Genomic DNA, 16,363 nt, shown 5'->3' with positions numbered 1-16,363 from the left:
TTCTCTCCCTATTGTTGAATTTTGGCACTTATGTCTTTAGGAATGGCTCTGCGTGTGGTCAACACACACTACCCTGGAAGACCCGAGAGTTCAAGGACGGCCAACTTTCACTTAAGCAAACTTGTCCACAGACTGCCTGGGTCCCATCAGCTGGGAGTAGCCTCCACATTGCAGTGATGTGCAAACTTCTGCTTTTAAGTCATGATGGACTTTAGGATCTAACCTGAGGACCCTACACAAGGCACAGGTAGGTGATGTGTAAATGAGGCATGTTACTGGGTCAGGTCTTCAGTGCAGTGTCTTTAGCGGACAGGCTTTTGGGAGGGCATATGCTTCTCTATTAAATGAGCTGGCTCCTCTGAAGGTCTCAACTCTGCTGTGTCTGCTGCTCATGCTCCCTCCTCCAAGAATCTAACTGTCCCTAGCTCTCTGTGACTGGCTGGTCAGTCAGCCTTCATGCCAGTCCACAGCCACTCTACAACACAGAGCCCACACTGTCCTCTGCAGAAGTTTCACAGGACTGCTGCTTTAGTCTCTCTGTTGCGCTATGGGGGTCCAAAGTCAAGTTTCTTAGGTCCCTACGGGTCCCTGAAAAGGCTTTAGAACAAGGTAGAGGTGAAGAAATCAGGAAATAAACTCCTGCAGTACTTCATGACTACCACTGGAGGGCTCTACACCTTTCTGGTCCTAGTGTGCCACTCAGCAAGCCCTCTCACTCACTCTAAGGTTCTGAGCCTGATGGAGAGGACTCCTGCTAAACCCAGTGTTCCCAAGAAACTGGCTGTATCGGCAGGGCTAACTGTAGAGGATTCTCCACGACCCTGAGAACACAATTTGGAAATCTCAGGTAGGCAGGGTGTGTGGGGGAGCAACCAGGGCTGGATGGAGACCTTCCCCAGAATTTGATCTCCAGCCCTGCATTCTGATTAGCATGAACTACACTCCTGTGAAGGTCTCTGGGTGGTTCCTGAAATTAGGTGGAGGAAGAAGAGGAAGAGGAGGAGGATAAGGATGAGGAGGGAGAGGAGAAGGAGGAGGAGGAGGAAGAGGAGGAAGAAGGAGGAGGAGGAGGAGGGAGGAGGAGGAGGAGGGAGGAGGAGGAGGAGGAGGAAAAAAACAAGTAAGCAAGGACAAGACAGGCACATGGCCCGTACTCACTGCAGTGGCCCATCGTATCCTAGGTGTTTTCCTGCCCTAACTGTGAAGCAGGAACCAAACACCACTCCTCATGGGACTGTCTGAGATGAGGCCAGCTATGGGTCTGAACTGTCAGCAAGGACAGGAGCTGTCTGTGCCATGCATCGAAGCATAGTGTCCCACATAAGCCCATCTCACAAATGATGCCATCTCCTCCCCAGAGTGGCTCAAGTAAGGGTTAGGAGTGCCCCATGAATGCCAAGCTCTCCCCTACTCCTGCGGACCCATGAATGGTGTCTTCTCAGGGCCCATCTATCCTGAGCCCAGGGAGCAGCCAGAGGGCATATTCATGCGATTTCATACTCAGGTCAATCTGCTATCCTGTACCCCATGAGTCAGGACTGAACCTCAGTGCTCAAGACCACTTGTTTTTTTCTGGACAAGACTTTCAGAATGTGGTCACACACAGTGTTAGTGACACATTGCATGCCCATGACTGGCATTCATTGTTGCCCTGAGCACCCAGGGATTCAGATCAGCATTGGCCAGATCAGACTCTTTGCTACCTGGTCCTATAGCTCACCTCCACTGTAGTTCCATGTGTCCTGACTGCTGCAGCTGCACCAGAAGCTACCAGATGTCTTCCCACAGAATCGTACTGTAATGTGGGCTCATCCACAGACATCTCACACTCTCCCTGCTGGGAGTTAGGCTGGATGCCTCCTGTGTGAGAGCTGCCTTGCCTTGTGGAGCAGAGTCAGAAGCAGTGGAGGAGATGTTGTCTGTTGCTCTTATTGTCCTCAGTGCCCAGGGCTTCCCTGTAGTTTGGGTTCAGATCCAGCTCCAGTGAATCACTGATTAAATTCAGCCCATAGAAGCTGGAAACACCATGGGGCACAGGGTAGACCAGGAATGAGGGGCAACCAAGCAATCCAGGACCCTGTGTGGACCAGGGAAGCCAATAATCCAGGTCAACTCTCAGGCAGGATGCAAGGCCAGGAGCTCTGTGTGCCCAGACAGAGGTAGATGGGACCCTGACTCCCACAAAATGCTCCTTCAGAACTATTACATCATCAGCTTTGAGAAAGTCGTCCTCATTAAGGACTTTCCGCTCAGCTTGCACTGCCATCTAACTCTGTCTTCCAGGGGTGATCCTCTTCAGGAATATTGACATGTCTTCTATGAATGGTTAATATTCTGATAATTTGTTTCATAAACATTGCTCAGCATAGTATCTGTCTCCAAAAGAAGTCATTCAGCAATTATCCCAGGAAAGGGAAGCAAAGTCCTCCTCCTCTTCCTCCTCCTCCTACCCCTCCTCCTCCTTCTCCTCCTCCTTCTTCTCCTCCTATTCCACTTTTCCTATTCCGTCTCCTCCAGATTTTTCTCCTCCTCCTCCTGCTCTGCCTCCTCTTCCTGCTCTGCCTCCTCCTCCTCCTCCTCCTCCTCCTCCTCCTCCTCCTCCTCCTCCTCCTCTTCCCCTCTTCCTCCTTCTGCTACTGCTAATGCTGCTGGTGCTATTGCTGTTACTCCTGATGGTGCTGTAGCTTCTGCTGGTGTCTTTTCATTGGCCATGTGTCTGAAATCACCACCTGTTTATACACAGGATATGACAGAATTTCAAGATGGCACTGTGAAAGAAAAAAAGAATTTATTCTAAGCAAAAAAAAAATATGAGGTAGAATACTTAGATTACCATTTGGAGTTTTGATTGCCTTATTATTTTATTACTTCTTCTCTTCTACTTCTCAGTTAAGATTTTTGAAAGAAATCATTTAGAAATGTTACCAATCAGTAGGCCTTAGGAACAAAAAAAAATCAGTATGCAAAAACCTATGCATGCATCCAGGATTCTGACCATCAACAATAACCCACAAACTAGGTTGTTGATACTTATTCAATGACAAACCTTGTTATTAATTTTAAGGCTTAATGGAATGGGACGTCACATTTGAAAAGATAAGACTCTGTTCTGCAGCACTTGGAATTGATGACCACATGTGCTAGGACCAGTAGCCCATGGAAGAGTCCAAGATCCCATGAACCTCTAGTCCTCACCCTGTGGGAGCTATTGGCCTAAGGGGGGGATGGAGTCCATCTGAAGGGATGGGTCAACAAGACAACTCTGTAGAGTGGGGAACTCATCAATCCTATTGGGTCCCTGCTGGGAAGAGGAGAAATCAAGAAGAAGCAGGAGGCTTGGTGTTGGGGAAACATCATAAAGAACTTAGAGAAGATACAAGGTAAGAATTGTGGGGAAAATGGAAACCAGAGACAAGAGGAAGGAGGAGCATAGAGCAAACTGGAAAGGACAAAGCACAAAGGTACCTGGGCTATGCCTGCTGCTTGTACTCTGGACTCTCCCTGTGGCTCATTTCTCGGGTGAGATGCTGTTCTGCCCCAGGCGAGGTTTCTTTCTCCTTGGCAAGCAGCAACAAAGATTAATCAGGGCATTTGCTATATTCATGGTCCACACCTTAAAACCTCTGTGCCGGACCCTGCTGGAGATGGGCTTATCCTCTAATGGGGCTCTGTGGGAGAGTAGATTATCTTCTTTTATTTCCTTGTTGTGACTCTTCTCACTGAAGGGGCTTGTTGTTTGAATGCATGGGACACTCATGGCACATTTGTGATAGTGGTAGTACCCTGAGAGGACCAGGCACAGTTGACCTTCTTCCTCCTTTTGGATGAGCCTTCTGGCCATACTGAGATACATGACCGTGGGAGAATGACACCTGCAAGGTGCCAAGGACCGGCAGGCTTCCACTCCTCTTTCTTTGTAATCTAAAAGCACCTGCAGGATCAAGGCTAGGAAATGGGGCTGCAATGGGACGCACTTGCTGTGCCTGGGCTGTGCAGCCATACCCCGGGAGGGCCTGCTCTTGTAGGAAGTAATAAGTTGCCATTTCCTCATTATATTTTCTTTTTATTAGGGAGTATTTTATTACAGAGGCTTGAAATCCCATTCATTTCATTGCACCCAAAATTTCAGGGTCTGGCCTGAGGGGAAGCACTTCTTCACAACGACCTGTGAACCCCTTCCCGTGTTCTTTGAACCAGGCGTGTTTCAACACCTCGCTGGATGTTGGTCTATACATTGGATTTACTGTTAGTAATTGACTAAGGAGGTTCTCCAGTTCTTCTGAAACCCCACAGGGGGCAGGATACACCCCTGCAACAACTTGTATTTGTAATTCTTGGATGATCACTGAATCAAATGGGAGCTTTCCCACTACCATATAATACAAGACCACTCCTATTGTCCACATGTCATTCTTCATCCCGTCATACAGAAGTCCAAGGAAGAGTTCCGGGGAACCAAAAGAGTACGCACCGCAGTGCTGGTTTAGCATATGTCCAGGTTGTGTTTCGGTGCTAAGCTGAAAGTCGATGACTTTGACCTTTTTGTTTTTATCGATCATTATATTGTCCACTTTCAGGTCTCGGTGAACAATCCCCTTTCCATGGCAGTAGCTCACTGCTGACAATATCTGTTCAAATATTTGCCGGGCCTCATCCTCCTCTATGTGCCCTGACTCTCTGATATACTGGTGGAGTTGTTGGCCTTCCACCAGCTCCATTATGAGGTATATTCTAGTTTTGTTTTCAATGACTTGTAAGAGAGAAACAATTTTGGAGTGGTTGATCTTTCTCATTATGTTTGCTTCTGTCATGGCTGGCCGGAACCACTGCTTGTTCTTTCGGAGAACTTTGACCGCCACTGGGGTTCCTGTGAGCTGGTGGTGGGCCAGGAGGACCTTGGCATGGCTTCCTTTTCCAATAGTCTTCAGTAATTATATTGGGAATGAAAGGTTCCCTCCTGAGAGATACTGGGATCGGGCCTAGGAGGGGGTAACTCCTTGTCAATCTCTGTAGGCATTTTATCAGTACTAATGCTACCTAAAAATAACAGAAAAAATGGAATCAAATAATGAAAAAGATGGAGCAATTCAGGAACTAAAATTACACATGTGGAACCTAAAAGAAACAAATGAAACAAAAAGAAAAAAAATAAAAACAAAGAAAAGACTAGACTAGAAAAATAGAATAAAATTATGAAAAGGGGGAAAATATGAAGAATCATAAGCAAAAGCCACCCAAATAACCAACCCCAAAAGAGAAAGCCAAGAGCACACACATACTAAATGCAATGATGAAAATAAAAATCGTCATACTAGAATAGGATTGGGCAGCCAAAGCTGATCAATACTGTGAATGGATGTAGTTTGAAGAAAAAGGTCAGATGAAAGAAACGAGAGGAGAAACAATTAGTATAAGACAAAACAAAGAAATGTAAAAAGCCAACACTTAAGGGAAACTCCATTGAATTTCAGGACCTAGTGATCCACAAAACTCCACAACTCTCCAGAGCAAAATACTGAAAATTAAAATTAACCAACCACAAGGAATAAGGCAGTTAAATATCAGTGAACAGTAAACCTTAAACAAAGGCCGAAGAGTCAAAGTGTCACAAAGGGCAAATTTGTATCAAGACTAAGCCAATGATTGCTTGTACTCAATACATAGAGAAACAGGAATAATGTAAAAGGATGAAACCGCAGGACATTGAAAATGGAGATAGAGTGAATCATCCGACTGCACAAATGTATATAATCAAAGCAATAATATAGCATGTGAGAACATAAAAACCACCACCAAAAAATGAAACCAGCAATCCATAATAAAGAAAGAAAGGAAGAAAGAAAGAAAGAAAGAAAGAAAGATCAAAACCACAATAAGGAAATAGCCAGTGGTCTTGAGAATATATGGCCTAATTCTATCTCATAAACACAGAAAAAAAAATCAAACCATAAATGAGCAGGCAGCCGTCTACGTAGGCCTTTAATCTGATATTATGGGGTTGGCATATCAAAATCCTGGGAGCCACTGGTCAGCCAACACAGGTACTTGGGCAGCTGCAGGCCAGTGAGAGAGCCTGTCTTGAAAATGAGGTTGATGACCTACCTTAGGAACAGGAGCCCGGGCTGAATTCTGGCCTCTACACTCTCTTGCACTGAGGTGAAGGTAATATAGATACAAGAAGGGGCAAAAGGGGATGGGAACGTGTGTACACACACACACACACACACACACACACACACACACACACACACACAGGCACACAGAGAAGCACACACAGAAATACACAAAAGTGTACTTATACTGACACAGACAAACTCTTACAAACACCCAGATTCACACAAAACCCAATCACATATGAACAGGTACACACATACTTACACACAAGCACACCAATAAAAACGCACATCACAGACACACACAAACATACACACAGGGACACACAAGAAAACGTACACACATACAAACACATACACACAAACAAACCTGTAAACTCACACACTCCTACATATACTGACAAACATGGGCGAAAGTGTACACACAGTCACACACAAGCAAATCTGTCAACACACATCATCCTACACACATAGACACATACACATATACACAGTACAGTAAAATCCGATACAAACACACACAGCTCACTAGATACAACCAAGTCGCAGAGGGCTCCACTCCACACCTCCTCTCAAAGCACTCAAAGAAATCCAGGCCTGGCTACAGCTTAACATCTGTTGGCTGGACCTCCTCAAAGTCGCTCATCATGAGGTCACAATAGGACCTGTCATGACATGGTTGGGAAGGGCTTCAAGGCTCTGGCTTCTGTGGGCTATGGAGAGACTTTAGGCTTTTAGAAATCAAAGCCTGTAAGATGTTTACCTCTCCTCAGTTCTCTGTTTTGAATATTTGCTGTGCCTCCTGCTTTAAAGTCCTCATGTCTATGCTCGCTGTGTCAATTTTTCTTTGAATTCTGAATGATTAGCCTCAAACTGATGGTACAGATTTTAAAAAATGAAAAAGGACAAAGCTGTGTTTCTAAACTGACCCATCAAGATGACACTGTTCTCATAAATCCTCAGAAAGGCTCTAGGTTATCATCAAACACCTGAGACAAAGCTGCAGGGATAGGCAGAGCACTTGCCTCCCAAGGGTGAGGACTTGAGTTTGAATCCCCAAAGCCCACAAGCTCAGCATCTGTGCAGTGGGGAGGGGTTGGGGCTTGAAGACAGGTGGTCTGACATGCAGGCGTGAGGACCTGTCCAGAGGATGGCCCCTGACAGGACATGGGGTAGTGGTATGCATGGACAACTAGGCACATAAGGGGGTATGCATACACATGCAGACACTTCCTCTCACACAGAGGTTGGCATGATGTATAGAAAACCAAGTCCATCCTGAGTGTAGGGCTCACTTTAAATATTAAGGTCCAGTGATGGAACAGGCGTGTATGAGGACAAGGAGCACTGTGCAACTTGGGACCAGAAGGAACAGAGTGGCTGTGCTGACACAGTTGAAATAAATTCTCAATCACAGTCTGTGAGAGCCAGGTCACAGGACCCAGGCAGCTGTGTTATTTGTGAGCAGCCAGTGCAGCCAGAAGCTAACTATTGAGCACTGACTGGCCCAAGCCCAGAAAGGGTCTCTGTTTCTCAGAGTGCTGTGGGCAGAGCAGTGTGTAGCGCTTTCCTTCTGAAGACTCTTCTGGGGTTTTGAATCCCCTGGAGAGGACCCTCATGGCTGCAGACACTCAGCCTGGGAGGAAAGATCCTCATCTGTGGAGTTCATTGAAAGACCTGAGAGCAGAAAAGGAAAGAAACAGGAAAATGTGCCACCTCTGCTCACTGTGGTTCAGCTTCTGCCTTTGCAGCTGAGCTCAGGTGTCCTGGAGTCCTCCCTAGCCTGAGTCAGTGATCTAAAGTTCAAGTCCCTACTTCCTGGTTTTTAGTATCAAACACAGCACAGTTTCAGGCAAGAAAAGCTGTGAACACCATCTAGACATTGCTGTCTACATTTGAGGGGGACTGTTGAGCCCCAAAGGGAGCAAGGGTTACAAGGTCAGGTATTACAATAATGGCCAAGGTTGGAATCCAAGTCCCAATCTCCCTTTGCTCTGGGCAGAGGGTAGGCCTGGCAATTGGTTCTTGCTGTGTACATGGGGAGAATCAAAGGGACTTATGGGATCGCTGGCAGAGACCGGCCCAAGCTTGGCTTAGGGAGCCTCACACCAACTCAATATTTGATGTGTTCCCAGCTTTGTCTACCACCCTCAGCTGTGTGCCATTTTCCCTGCCTCGTGCAAGGGACTCTAAACATCTTCCTATAGAAGGCGATCAAGGACGAGTTGCACAATCAGAGGTGGCGCTCTGTGGGGAGGTTCACATGGGCTAACATGTTAGAGGGCCACAGTCCCAGGACTGATACTGGGTGGACACTCTCCTCTGACATCCAACACAGAGATCTTTAACAGAGATCAAGAGAAGGCTTCTCTGAATAGCTGTGCAGAGCACCTCCGATTCATGGACTCAGGACTGACACCCATAGGATGCTTTTGAGGAGCAGATTGTGATTCAAGGGCTCATCTTCCTGGGTCCCTGTGCCTCTAGATATGAGCCCAGGACTTGGCTGTGGATGGTTATGGGGTCAGATCAGAGGATGGGAGGGGGCTTGTCCTTGGCTCCTGGGAGTAGTGCAATTTTTCTTTCCGTGCTACTGCTTTTTTTTGATTTTCTTTCCCTTGGCATAAGGAGGGACTGGAAGAAGTCTGTCTATGGGGAGTGAGGCTGTCTGGGAAACTGCTCGCTATTCTACATTGTCATGCAGCTGGGGGCTTGGGGTTGTTGGCAGGATAACCTCTGCACCATTCCAGTCTGCTTCTCTCCACTTTATCCATGCATCCCTGTCCCAGGGCTGGGAGACCTGGATACAAAAGTCCCACCTGTAGCTTCCAGTCCAGGGCTGGAGTCCCTCAGTGAATGGATTCCAGATGGTTCTGTGTAAAGCAGCATCGAACAGGGTAGTTACTGAACATGTAGGTACATGCAGGAGGATACTGCACTGCACCCACCCACATTTCATATAAAACCAATCCTCATGCTCAGGTACTAATTGGTTCTATTTACACCTTTCACCATTTTTGCTACTCACTGTACTGTGAAGGGTGAATTTTTATTGTTTCACATCTGCAAAGAGACAGAGTTTAGCATTGGTGACTCCCTACAGCCTGGCTGGAAGGGAGGCCTTAACACCCATGTGTCCTTCTAGGAAAAAGCTCTTTCATAGGATGCCTCCCTGAGTCCCTTGATGTGTGGAGGGCTCTGGGCCCTATCCAGGGTTGACCTCAGTATATTAACGGGAGCAGAGGCTTCTCTCTGATAGAACAGTACCACCCTCCTGCAATATGTCTATGATGGTTTGTATATGCTTAGCTCAGGGAGTGGCAATATTAGGAGGAGTGGTCTTGTTAAAGTAGGTGTGTCACTGTGGGCATGGGCTTTAAAACCCTTTTCCTATCCACATGCCAGCCAATCTTCCCCAAGCAGCCTTCAGATGAATATGTAGACCTCTCACTTACTCTGGCACCATGACTGCCTGGATGCTGCCATGCTCCCAGCTTGATGATACTGGACTGAGTCTCTGAACCTGCAATCCTGTGTCCATTAATGTTGTCCTCATAAGAGCTGCATTGGTCATGTTGTGTCTGTTCTCAGCAGTAAACCCCTAACTGAGACAATGTCAATGTTCCCTGCTCCAGCTTCCTGGCTATAGAAGCTTCACACATGACCGGTATTCTCTTGGGATATGGGCCTAATAGGCTCTAGGCTGTGTTCTTGATCTAAGAGTGCTAGGACATCCTGCTCCTAAGGGCATTGTTACTGTTCCCATGCAATAATGTGAAAACATCAGCAGGCTCATGCTTTCTTACCCCCTTGAACACAATGCTGCCTTTTCCAGGAGTGGATCCAACAGCTCTCAGAACCTCCTCAGGAACTATGTGTTTCCCAAGGATTACCTGCACTTGCTTACACACCCCTATCCTGTGTTCTCAAAACTTTTCAAAGCCCATTCATCTGAGACTGGTGAGTTCAGGACAGTAGTCCCAAGTGTCTTGTCCTATGCTGACAGTTCATTCTCATGAGGCATCACCTGCCCTTGACAGAGGATTTTTCCAAGGGGCATTGGATGTGCAGGAGAACTGTGTGTGCTGACTCCTGTCAGATCAGCACAGGATAGCATCAAGGCCCCATTTGCTCTTGATTTTGGAACTCGTGGTCTTGGCACTGTCTTGTTGTTATTTAGGTCCCTGTCAGTCCCTAATTGAATTTTAGCATGGGAACCCAGGGCAGTTGTCTACAAAGATATTCCTAGTATGGACCACATCTTCACAGTGCCATATGTAAAGCACAACAAAACACCAGCAGGCAGAGAACCCTCAGGGGCTGGAACTGGCATGTTCAAACACTCTGGCTTGACCTTGGCCAGCAGAGATTCAGAGAACAGCTTCTATGTAGGAAGATCTCCTTCCTCCTCTCAGAGTTTAGGACATCTAGAGGTAGGCTAAGATGCTGGCACACATGTGAACAGGGTCAGCACTCTGGGCTTGTTCAGTGTCAAAGCCTGCCTGCCACCCCTGTGTCACAGTCACAGCAGCCCATCTCATGAGAATTCTAGGGGTGCTGATATCCTGGATGAATAATCCATGTTCTGCTGCTAGTTTCTTTGCTTCCACATAGACAACTGAGAGAAGGGATTGATTAAGTGTAGGTGAGGAAGCCCTGCAAATATCTACTTGGTTTTACCAAAGACAATGGGTTCTGACTGGCAAGATCTTTGAATTAGATTTTGAAAAATGCCACCTCGGGACAGTTAGTAGGTACTCTCAGGAAAGTGCAGCATGGTGGGCACAATGGGACAGGATCCCTGAGGCTGGTACAGTGGGACAGGGTCATTGGGGCAGGTAAAACTGAGTAGGAACCCTGAGCCAGGAACAACAGGGCAGGGACCCTGGTTCAGTTACAACAGAGCAGGGATCCTGGGGGAGATGCAATGGGGCAGGAGTCCTGGGGAAGGGATCTTGTAGTAGTGGCCCTGTGGCATGTGCAACTGACAGGGACCCTGGGCAGGTGCACTGTGACGTGCACCCAAGCTGGAATGTTCAGATAGGTGTGTGTTTTCTTCATGCAGCTGCTGTCTGAAGTAGAGAACACTGGCAACTGCCCCAGAGGGGATTTTGGGAAGTCCTTCCAAGAATGCCTCAGCTCCTAACTGAGAAGCTATACATTCCACAGATGGGCCTTTATTGAGATGAGCAGATTCTAAGGGGGCTCCCTTCAATGAACAGCCAAAGAAAGCAGAAATGTAGAACAAACAATTGCAGCAGCCATGTCCAAGGTGTTTAGCTCAGAAAAGTAGGAGTGGAAGAAACTGATTAAGACAAATCACTTCTCTGTCTATCCATCCATCCATCCATCCATCCATCAATCCATCCATCCATCCATCCATCCATTTCCCTGAGGGAAGTCAGCTTTTCTTTCTGAGAAGGTCAAAGCAGCGCTCCCTTGTGGTGACAATGAGGATTGCAGGCAGTGAGATAAGTGTGTATTGATTGATTGATTGATTGATTGATTGATTGATTGATTGATTGCATGATCTGTGATAGACTGCCACTTGTGTCCAGTCCCCATCTGCATCGGCTGTACCACAAACCCAGTCTCAGTGTGACACAGAAGAGGCCTAACTGGAATGTATGTCCTCTCTCTAAGGGACACTGTACGATAAAATACTCCGGACTGCAGGTCAGACAAGGCCTGTGTTTAGGAGACTTGTGGACAGATGAATGCCTGTGAGTCTGGACTTAGACTCTGTCGAGGGCTCAGGTCACCTGACTGTCCTGAAGCTTCCCACTGTGATTTATTTCCCTCCTACAGAGTCAGCCACCTGAGCAACTGCATTTCCTGGTTATCCCCTAATCCTCTTACACTGTGTAGAGTGTTCAATCTCAGGGAGGGCCTGGGAATCTGAGAGACACCACTGAGCCCTCTGGGCCTGGCTGACTCAACCTGAGGCTACTTTGTGTGTCTTCATTTTGCTCACCATCCAGAGACCTCAAAATTCAGCAGTGAGCTTACTGAGAGGTCAGGAACCTCCATATTGGCCCAAGAGCAACTGTCCTCTTTTACAGGTTAATCCAAGAGCCTGTAATTCTGATTGGTGAGACAGTCTGGAAGAGTGAAAGATGTCACCTCCCAAAGACAAGTGCTGTGCTAGTGGACACTGAGGAACTTCAGGGATCAAACCCTTCCCCATTCTTCTCCACCCTCTCTTGTTCTTCCTTGAGATGTTTCCTGCAGATCTAAAAGATCCAGGCAATCCATGACATGGGTTTGAACATTTTCTCAACATTTTATTCATTGCCTGATAACTAAGACTAGGTAAAATTTATTTATTTATTTATTTATTCATTCATTCATTCATTCATTCATTCATTCATTCATTCGTTATACATACGTACAGGGTAGCTGTATTTAGAAAGACCAGAGAGGGCATCAGATGTCATTAGAGACATTTGTGAGCCTCCATGTGTTTGCTGGGATTTGAACTCAGGACTTCTGGAAGAGCATTCAGTGCTCTTAGCCACTTATCAATCTTTCCATTTTCCAGGCTAACTTTTTTAGTTCCAATAATTTCTTCTTTATTCAGGTTACATCCTGATCCCAGTCACTATCCCTCTTCCCTTCCCAGTCCCACCTTACAAATCCTTTCTACCATAATGCTTTCCCTTCTCTTTGGACAAGGGGAGAGTCCCTTGGGTACCACACCACCCTGGGACATCTAGTCCCAGGTGGACCGAGCACATTCTGCCCCACAGATTTACAATCAGGCAGTCCGGGTATGGGGAACAGATCCAATGGCAGGCAACACAGACTGAGACAGTCCTGGATCTACTTGTCAGATGACCCACATGGAGACCAACGGCAGATAGCTAACCCGGCACTGGGGTTGGTTGCACAGGCTCTAGCATACTCCATGGTCTAAAGTATCTGACGGTAGGGGGCTTCTTGTAGTGTTTTAACCCAACCAGTTTACTTGGCACTCTCCCCCACTCTTCCACAAGACTTCCGGAGCTCCATCTGAGGATTGGCTGTGGCTTTCAGCTGCTGAGTGAAGCCTCTGGAGACAGGTGTGCTACTTTTCTGTCTGCAAGTAAATCAGTAAAAATATCATAAATAGCGTCAGAGGTTGTGTCTGTCACATGAGACAGATCTCACTTTGTGTCAGTCATTGATTGGTTGGTCGCTCAATATCTGCTTTACCTTTATCCCTGCACACTTATTGGCCAGACAGATTTTGAGTTGAAGGTTTTGTGAATGTATTGATGTCTCCTTCCTCTTCTAGAAGTCTTTCTTGTTACAGGAGGTGGCCATTTCATTTTCTTGCTCTGGTAAGCCTGCAAGGGAGGCTTTGTGTTGGGTACAGTAGTTAAAAGCAAGACCTGGGAAGAGGAACTGCAGAGTTGTGATCTAGGACTTCCTGCAGCAGCCAGCTCTGGGTCCTTGGAGCCTAGGCAGGCTTTGCAGTCATAGAGCTCCATCCACTGCCCAAGTCCCATCCTGACACCTTCTCCATCTCTATTACAGACCATTGTAATGCTGGCATACTCGCTCTGTCCTGGGCACGATAGGCCATGCTACCCTGGAAGAACAGAGAGTTCAAGGATGGCCAAATTTCACTTAAGCAAACTGTTCTCAGACTGTGTGGTTGCTCTGTCTTAGCTCTCATAACACACTTTCCTCTACGTTGCCTTAGGCTGTATCATCCAAGCATCCCACCATGCATCAGCTCCATATCCTGACGAACCTACCTTAGGGTCCCTGATAATTCCAGATAATTTATGTTCTCCCAGGATGGACTGTGGTCACTTGTGTGGCTCACATTGATCCTAGAAGTCCTTGGGAGCCTCCATGCCATGGCATAGGATGTCTCTGAATCCGCACTGGCCTGAGGGATTCCATCTGGCACAGGATTCTCTCCCTATTGTTGAATTTTGGCACTTATGTCTTTAGGAATGGCTCTGCATGTGGTCAACACACACTACCCTGGAAGACCAGAGAGTTCAAGGACGGCCAACTTTCACTTAAGCAAACTTTTTCACACACTGTGTGTGTCCCATCAGCTGAGAGTAGCCTCCACATTGCAATGATGTGCAAACTTCTGCCTTTCAGCCATGATGGACTTTAGGATATACCCTGAGGACCCTACACAAGCCACAGGTGGGTGATGTGTAAATTGGGCATGTTATTGGGTCAGGTCTTCAGTGCAGTGCCTAAAGCTGACAGCCTTTTGGGAGGGCATATGTGTCTCTATTAAATGAACTGGTTCCACTGTTGGCCTGGAGTCTGCTGTGTGTGCCGCTCATGCTCTCCTCCAAGTCTCTAACTGTCCCTAACTCTCCTTGACTGGCTGGTCAATCAGTCTTCATACCAGTCTAGAGCCATTCTATAAACACAGAGCCCAGACTGTCCTCTGCCGACGTTTAACAGGGCTGCTGGTTTAGTGTCCTGGGTTCCCTATGGGGGTGCAAACTCAAGTTTCTTAGGTCCCTATGTGTCTGACAAAAAGCCTTTAGAGAAAGGTAGATGTGAAGAAATCAGGAAATAAACTCCTGCAGTACTTCATGTCTACCACTTGATGGCTCTCCACTCTTCTGGTCCTGGTGTGCTACTCAGCAAACCCTCTCACTGGAAGGTTCTGTGCCTGAAGCAGAGAACCTCTGCTAAACACAATGTTACCAAGAAACTGGCTGTATCTTCATGGCAGCCTGTAGAAGATTCTCCACGACCCTGAGGACCCAATTGGGAAAACTTAGGTAGGCAGGGTTTGGGAGCCACCAGGGCTGTATGGAGACCTTACCCAGAATTTAATCTCCAGCTGTGCATTCCGATTAACATGACCCACACTCCTATGAAGGTCTCTGGGTGGCTCCTGATATGAGGTGGGGGAGGGGGGAGGACAAGGAAGCTGGGTCAAGACAGAAGCACTGTCCTTACTCACTGCGTCTGGGCTTGTTCCTGCCCTAACTGGGAAGCAGGAACCAAACACCCACTCCTCATGGGACTGTCCGTGATGAGGCCAGCTGAGGATCTGAACTGTCAGCAAGAAAGACAGGAGCTGTATGTGCCACAAACCAGAGCACAGTGTCCCGCATAAGCCCATCTCTCAAATGATGCCATCTCCTCCCCAGAGTGGCTCCAGTCTGGGTTAGGAGTGGGTCATGTATTCCGAGCTCTCTGCTACTCCTGCAAACACAGCAATGGTGCCTTCTCATGCTCATCTATACTGAGCCTAGGGAGCAGCCAGAGGTCATACTCATGGGAATTCAGACTCAGTTCAATCTGCTATCCTGTAGCCCATGAGTCTGGACTCAACTTTAGTGGTCAAGGCCAGTGGTTTTTTTTCCTGGACAAGACTTTGAGAATGTTAGTGACACATTGTATGCCCTTGGCTGGCCTTCACTCTAATAGCCCTGAGTGACCATTCCAGCCTGCACTCAGGGATTCAGATCAGCATTGGCCAGATCAGGCTCTTTGCTACCTGGTTCTATAGCTCACCTCCACTGTAGTTCATGTGTCCTGGCTGCTGCAGCTGCTCCAGAAGCTACCAGATGTCTTCCCACAGAATCCTGTAGTCCCTGTGGGCTCATCCACAGACATCTCACACTCTCCCTGCTGGGAGTTAGGCTGGATGCCTGCTGTGTGGGAGCTGCCTTGGCTTGTGGAGCAGAGTCAGAAGCAGTGGAGGAGATGTTGTCTGCTCCTCTTAATGTCCTCAGTGCCCAGGGCTTGCCTGTGGTGTGGTTGTGGTCCAGCTCCAGTTAATCACTGATATAAATTCAGCCCGTAGAGTCTGCGTACCCCATGAGGCACAGGGAGGACCATGACTGAGGGGGAACCATGCAATCCAGGACCCTGTTGGGATCAGGGAATATTCCAGGTCCCCTCTCACGCAGGATGCAAGGCAAGGAGCTCTGTGTGCCCTGACACAGCGGCATGGGACCGTGACTCCCATGAAATGCTCCTTCATACCTATTACATCATCAGCTTTGAGAAGGTCTTCCTCAGTAAGAACATTCCACACTGCTTGCCTCTGCCATCTGGCTCTCTTTTCCAGGGCTGCATGCCCTCAGGAACATTGACATGTCTTCTATGAAAATTAATATTCTGTTAAATCATTTTGATAAACAGTTCTCAGCATGATATCTGTGTCCAGAAGTAGTCATCAGCAATTCTCAAGGGGACAGGGAATCAAAATCTTCCCCCTGCTCTTCCTCCTCCTCTTTCTCCTCCTCTTCCTTCTCTTCCTCCTCCTCCTC

At 47.4% G+C, this 16,363-nt stretch overlaps 1 protein-coding gene across 1 annotated transcript; it reads right to left on the bottom strand.

Moving 5' to 3' along the window:
- Nucleotides 1-3,412: 3,412 nt before the first annotated feature.
- Nucleotides 3,413-7,637, bottom strand: LOC134485054 (sperm motility kinase Y-like). Its single transcript, XM_063280864.1, has 2 exons — nucleotides 6,103-7,637; nucleotides 3,413-5,037 (listed from the first exon to the last, which is right to left on the bottom strand). The coding sequence occupies exon 2, from the start codon at nucleotides 4,809-4,811 to the stop codon at nucleotides 4,104-4,106; it is 708 nt and encodes a 235-aa protein (XP_063136934.1). The 5' UTR covers nucleotides 4,812-5,037; nucleotides 6,103-7,637; the 3' UTR covers nucleotides 3,413-4,103.
- Nucleotides 7,638-16,363: the final 8,726 nt, after the last annotated feature.

The sequence above is a fragment of the Rattus norvegicus genome, chromosome 1 (genome assembly GCF_036323735.1).
Source record: "Rattus norvegicus strain BN/NHsdMcwi chromosome 1, GRCr8, whole genome shotgun sequence".
Lineage (NCBI taxonomy): Eukaryota > Metazoa > Chordata > Mammalia > Rodentia > Muridae > Rattus > Rattus norvegicus.
The sequence above is the reverse complement of the archived record's forward strand: the minus strand, read 5'-3'. Positions and strand labels throughout refer to the sequence as shown.